This window comes from Puntigrus tetrazona, chromosome 11 (genome assembly GCF_018831695.1).
Source record: "Puntigrus tetrazona isolate hp1 chromosome 11, ASM1883169v1, whole genome shotgun sequence".
Classification (NCBI taxonomy): Eukaryota; Metazoa; Chordata; class Actinopteri; order Cypriniformes; family Cyprinidae; genus Puntigrus; species Puntigrus tetrazona.
The window spans coordinates 8,499,207-8,505,892 of NC_056709.1; the positions used below are offsets into that span (position 1 = coordinate 8,499,207).

The following is a 6,686-nucleotide window of genomic DNA, read 5'->3' on the forward strand; positions in this document are numbered from 1 at the left end:
GTGCCACAGAAGATCCTCTCAATAAAAGTTACAAATGCATAAATGATGAAAACGAATATGATGCAAAACATCTTCACCAAACTGTAGGCTTGATCTACTGCATCTGAGTGAACTGGATTTCAGGGATCGTGCTGTACAGGTGATAAACGTTCTTGAGAAAAAAAGAAAATGTGTTAGTATTTCATTCATGATGAACAGTTATGTGGTTATGTGTGTTTAGTGTGAGAGAGTTTTCACAAATACATACCTTTTCTTCTGGATTTCCCTGTTTCTGTTGGTTATTGATCAAACCGTCTGTAATGCAATGCAGAACTGTTAAGGTAGTTCACGACAAGCATGTGTGGGCCTGCATGAATAAGGTCTCTGTCATGAACCTTAAACTTTGACACTTTGCACAGCAGAACTATCTCTTCTCAGACTCGTTCTGTGCAACAGTGTGATCAATTTTACATTTGCCCTACTTCCTCCATATTAACCCACTGTGTTTTGGCAGGTAAGTTTCTCAGTACCTAATATGGAGGAAGTGGAACAAATGTAAAATTCATCACGCTGTGGCACAGAATGAGTCAGAGAAGAGACAGTTCTATTATATATATATATATATATATATATATATATATATATATATATACAAAAAACATTTTCCTACCTGAGGGCTGGTAAAGTACATTCACAGAAGTAATGTCTTTTGTGGGGTCTGCAGTTCTGTCCTGGTGTTTGAGGCCTGGTGTTTATAATAATCAATTGGTGATCAGCAAGTTTTATCTGTGATCATTTTCTGAGAATGATGTTCTCTTACCTCCAGATATGGGCTGAGATGTTTCTGGTACAGATGTGATCAGAGAATGTGTCTCTGCAGGCCCAGAACAACTCTGAATAACATAACCAGAAATATAGGCGAAGTTCCTTTCAGCCATTCTTACTCACTAATATATATTAGACATCTATTTGTTAATTTATGACTTTAAAGATTTGAAATGCACAGATACTCACTATACCAGATTCTTGAATGGGGGCATGTGGTTTTATTGATCTCATTTTATTGCTAAAAATGAATTATCGATATTTATGACAAATTTCCATGCATGCATGTATCAGATAGAAAGCTAAACATTTACACATACTGCTGCATTACTACAAAAATTACTACTACTGAATCGAACACATGAAAAAAACTTACAGTTTTCTTCTTTTTTTACCTAGAAAACATTGAGCTGCATTATATTGCTGTGCATCACTTTGGCCAAATGTCTGTTGTGAGTTATAAATTAATTGACATTAAAATGCTTACGTGAAAACCAGCACAGACAGATCCCAAGTCCCATGAGTCCAGACAAAATGACAGCAACAGCAGTGGAAGCCAGCACTATAAATAATACGCCTGTTTCAAAACAAAACAAACACTTTAAAAAGTTTGTGTATTACCAAATTTAATATAGGGTTCAGTAAATACACGAAATCTCCCGATAATTGAAATGATACTCAAAAAATGGGTTGTATGTCATGATCACTTCATTTATTCTGTGTTAAGAGAACATTGTGCTTTTTGCATTTTTTCACATATAAATTTCATATGAATTTTGCAAAGTTTAAATCCCATCTGTTTGTACTTTGATAACACTTCCTCTAATGTTTATGACTCTCAGTAGTCAGAGAGGAGGCGATCTTTAGTGGTTGTTTGAACACGTGCGACCACATGAGATCAGCAATCTGGTCATTTGAGACCCCAAATATATGTATTTACTTTGTAGGCCGTACAGTATATTTAACAACGCTCGGCCCAACCTTCCCAGCCTTTAAAGACTAAATTCTGTTCCCTTTGAAGGATGCTGTCTCTGAATTGGTACATGACTTATGTGCTCTAATATCATGTGAGCATCATACACTACATCAAAACAAATATGCTCTGACTTCAGTGAACTAGCATTAATGTAAATCAAAGGCACAAACCTGGAGAAAATCATGAAGTGCATTCTGGCCTTCGCTATTTTACTGTTAAGCAGCGTAACCATGAGACTCTCTGTTGATTGACTTTGTGTTTGTGCTTATATCCAGGAACTGCCATTATGAGTTACCAATGAACTATGAAAATAATCCCCAGCTATATTTGAACTTTTGAACTTTTGAACATTCTTTTTACCTTTAGGAACGAGTGAATGAACTTCCTTTGTCGTACTGTTTGGCGGGTTTGTCTTGGATTGGAGATCCGCTAATATAAAAGTAACATTGCAAAGGCCATCAGTTTTTTTTCTCAGATTTCATTTTAAAATAGCCAGAAAAGCTATTATTAGCAAATTATTTTACTGTATGTTGCAGTTTCAGAAGTGGACATTACAGTATATAGTAAATGCTCAACAATTACTCATGACTTAAACTTAAACTGTGTTGTTTTCAGGACACTCAAAATGGAGTAAAAATAACGAAATACAGTTACTCACAGGTTTTCATGGCTGTTGTAGTAGTTTGTTTAGTTGTGGTTGATGTTGAAACTGTAAATTTAAAAGCGTTATAGAGAGTCATTTCACATTATTTACCAATTTTAAAGCAAAGCTTGCTTTTTTAAAGGTACATGTCATTTAAATTGAAAGCAAATAGTATTAGTCCTTTCGTAATGTGTGGTTTTGGATGCAATACAACTGCACTAAAGTCAGTATTAACGTTTGATTTGATGAATTCAGTGATGTTTTATGGTGTTAGCTGGTTCATTATTATACACTGACATAACAAATGTACAAAAATTGTGCCATAAGGGGACAACAGCTTGTCACTCGCACAGTTCCCCTTAAAGGTGCATTCTTTATTCCTAAAGGATATGTGCATATAAATACCTTAGAGTAGCAATAAGTACCCTTAAAGTAACAATATGTACAGTATATTGAAAGGGTCTTAGTAAATAGTACCCATTCAATTTAGTATGTTTTATGGTGTATCATCATCATCACTAACTGATGATGGGTTTCTCAAGTGAATCTGGGAAAAATAAAACAGTTCATGGTTAGTCAAAACACTGGCATAACAGTTACTAATACAGAAGATCAGGAGAGAAATCTCTCACCTAGTACCCTCACTGTGATAGGATCAGACTCAGATGATGATATGTCTGCACTGAACTGATTTATTGTGAAGTAACAGTAAATGTCTATTGATTCAGGTGATTTCACAGCTGCCCATCTGAGCACTTCAGCACCAGTGAGATCCAGCTCACACGATGAAGGGGTTTTCATTTTCTCCTCCTTTCTGTTTATGTAGAAATAACAATTATTCACTATAAGACCTGGTTCTTTCTCACAGCTGATCTTCACTGAGCTGGACTCTCTTATGACACCTGGAGATACTTTTACTTTAGGAAATCCTGAAACAAAACAGATCAGTCGTTACATCTCTTTATAGACCACGTTCACAGGCCATGCACAACAGCACCCAAATAAACAATGAAGAGTAAAATGTTGGACATGAGAGATGAAATATTAATACAGTATGAAATATTAATGCAATATGCTACTTTTTTACATTTATGATTTATAGGTCATGACGTGGGAAATCAAATTTGCCATTAAAGAAGAATATGCAGTGTTTGAGGCTCCAAAAAGTTTATTGAGAACTTTATAAACCCTGCCCTCGCCATGTTTTCATGATCCCTGTTTGTGTTTGTTAGGTCTCTGTTCATGGGCACCATTAGTGTTCCTTTTGTTATTTACTCGTTTGTTTCATTTTGTTATGCTGAGATACACACAAACTGAGGTGCTTCCAAATGCAAACAGATAAAATGATAAAATGACTAAACAAAAAAAACGGCAGCCATGCTTCAAAACGTACCTAACCAGCATATGTTGTTTTTTTCCCAACAGGAAAGTAAATGATAAAATGTCCATGAAAAGAGACACAAAAATCATAGACAGGGATCGTGACACATGTAAACGAGCGGGATTTTTAAAATAAAAAAATGAAATTCGCCTATAATAAGCAAGTGTGTGCAGTGTTACTAAAACATACTGAAGACAAATGCTGAAATATTCTAGACAAATGTGGACATACAGTATTTCATCAAAAGTAAACAACAGTGATCACTTACTGTAAGACTGGACCTCCATCAGGAGCTGAAAAACTGTGAAGATGAACAACTCCATCACAGCAATTGTGAGAAAAGAGACTAAAGTAGAGTCACAATGAGTGAATTAGGAAGCAGCACATCAGACCACAAACTCTTTGATGCATTGTATATTTATGATGGCAGAGCGTGAGACCACATGCACAGCTAAAATCATTTCAACAGGGGTTAAAATGTAAGGCAAAGACTCACAGTAAAAGAAGGAAGGTACATACAAATGTGCCAAAACATTTATACAATCAATACACTTAAAAAGAGTAGATCGTAATATCAAAATTAAGACTGTGGAATACATTTTGCACTTTAAATTCATTTTATTAGGTGCATGTTTGCTCAATAATGCATAAAAATCTAGGCCAACTGAAAAGTATGAGCATGTACAGCACTCAATAATTAGATGGGGCTCCTTTTGCCTGAATTAGTCGTGGAGTCGATCGTTCTGTGGCACTGCTCAGGTGTTATGAGAGCCCAGGTTGCTCTGATAGTGGCCTTCAGCTCTTCTGCTTTGTTGGGTCTGACATATCGCATCTTCCTCTTCACAATATGGGGTTAAGGTCAGACGAGTTTGCTGGCCAATTAAGAACAGGGATACCATGGTCCTTAAACCAGGTACTGGTAGCTTTGGCACTGTGTGCAGGTGACAAGTCCTGTTGGAAAATAAAATCTGCATCTCCGTAAAGTTGGTCAACAGCAGGAAGCATGAAGATTATATCTGAACATATAAAACATCAAAAGTATCTGCTTTTAAACAAAAATGTGTATTCTTTTCTTAAACAGTTGAACGTGAGCAGGTTTCAGCAAAAACAACAAAAAAAGAAAAGAAAAGAAAGATAAGAAAGTAAGAAACAACATTTTGTTGCTGAAGCTGTAAAAAGACTAATCAACACCCCTAAGCTTGACAATCATTACCTCTTAACTGGTGACTTTTTATCCCATAACTTTACAGATTTTATGCAGTTTTATGTCAGATGATAGTGTTAGATACATGTGGAAGCCTCTGTTGCTTCTTCTTGTGTGTGGGTTTTTGTTTTGTTTTTGGAAATTCTGTAAAGAAGATGTGTACTAGCGTCCCCTACCACGTGTCGAGGAAAACACAGATTATAACAGCATGTCCTATATGGCTCAAATGCCTGATTGTACAGATGTTTATTATTTCTGAAGCTATGCGATCTGATCTCAGGTACAGTCTTGACTGAATAAACACAGACCACCTCACATTGATCGTGTTTTACGTTGATGCAGACGGACTCCTCTGAGAGACATGTTGAACGGAGCTGAAAACCTACGAAGACTAACAACTCTATCACAGGGAGCATGAGAAATGAGTCAGAATGAGACTGTCACAATAGGTGCATTAATTTCATCTGACCACAAACTTATTTTTAATGTATTGTGCTTCTTTGCTTTGACTGTGTATTTAGAGCATGAGACCACATACAGCTCTCTTCAACAGAAAGAGGATCTGGGGCGGGTTTGTTGTCCGGGTTGTTATGAACCTTCACACCAATCAGACATGGCGAAATATTTTCGTGAAACGTATCTCACTATAAATATAAATGTGACGATGTGGACTTTTAAACATCCGAACCACTGCATGAAGCTGAAAAAAACACGAAGATGAACAAATTCATTACATCGTACATCATTACAAACACCTACTCCATTTGTCAAGTAAAGACACCAAAATCAAACCAGACTCATCATCTGAACCAAACTGTACACATGATCTTCTGTGTTGGAGTGAACTGGTTTGTCAGGGATTTTAGAGTACAGGTGATAAATGTTCTTAAGCACACACATGAAGTAAATGTGTTAGTACTTCCCCTTTTCTGTTGTTTATTAACAAAAACATCTGTAATGAAATGCAGAATTATTTGAAAAATTCAATCCACTTTTAAAAAATTGCCCTTGATGAACAAGCTTTATCCTCCTTCATCCTTCTTATTTGCCCTACTTCCTCCATACTAGCTCTTGTATACGTACATGACTGAGGTCTTGCTTGGAGCCATGATTAGCTCTAATCAAGAGAAAACGCCAATGAAATTTTGCAAGTGGTTAACTAATCCTGAGCCCTTCCCCATCACACGGGTATAAATAGGTGATAGGTGTAACCAGTCATTAGATTTTGCTTCGGAGCCGTGTGAAAGTGGAAAGTGCAGTTATATAGAGAACAGTTAATGTAGCTGATAAGGGCCATTCATGAAAAATTTGAGACGTGTTTTAAGTTGAATTATAAAATTGAGCACTGCGTTTTTACAACAGTGTGTCATATGCAAGACACTGAAAAGGATGCAGTGAAGACCAGTAGAAATATCTTCGTAAAATAGCCTGTATGGTCACCCTATGTTTAATAAAGAGTTGAGAGGAATTACTTTTGCAGTTACTGAGAACACACCAAATTGGCAACAGTGGTTTCCGTGCCCACACCTACGCCATGCAGCGGAGAGCCTGCCATTTCTTAGCGGAAAATGTTTGAAAAATGTTTGCTGGCCATTTGCTGGGTACCAAAGGCCAGCAGCTGTTTAGTTTTTTTTGAAACTGTATCTGACAATACAAATATTTCCTGTTCAGAATGTAT

General features: G+C 36.5%; 1 protein-coding gene across 2 annotated transcripts; it reads right to left on the reverse strand.

Annotated features, from left to right (window-relative positions):
• On the reverse strand, positions 1-4,160 carry LOC122353695. 2 transcript variants are annotated; one of them, XM_043251568.1, is made up of 11 exons: positions 4,073-4,160; positions 3,056-3,352; positions 2,439-2,489; positions 2,141-2,209; positions 1,292-1,381; positions 1,181-1,199; positions 994-1,045; positions 800-872; positions 650-724; positions 248-294; positions 1-151 (listed from the first exon to the last, which is right to left on the reverse strand). In XM_043251568.1, the coding sequence occupies exons 1-11, from the start codon at positions 4,125-4,127 to the stop codon at positions 95-97; spliced, it is 885 nt and encodes a 294-aa protein (XP_043107503.1). In that variant the 5' UTR covers positions 4,128-4,160; the 3' UTR covers positions 1-94. The 2 variants fall into 2 exon arrangements, with proteins under 2 accessions (XP_043107503.1, XP_043107504.1); XM_043251569.1 differs by having other exon boundaries at positions 97-151; positions 248-346.
• Between the last annotated feature and the right edge of the window lie 2,526 nt (positions 4,161-6,686).

Coding starts and splice junctions, on each gene's coding strand:
- LOC122353695 (XM_043251568.1), bottom strand. CDS start 4,127: ATGGAGTTGTTCATCTTCACAGTTTTTCAGCTCCTGATGGAGGTCCAG. Junction 3,353..4,072: donor GATGGAGGTCCAGTCTTACA/GTAAGTGATCAC, acceptor GTTTTGTTTCAG/GATTTCCTAAAGTAAAAGTA. Junction 873..993: donor CCATTCAAGAATCTGGTATA/GTGAGTATCTGT, acceptor TATGTTATTCAG/AGTTGTTCTGGGCCTGCAGA.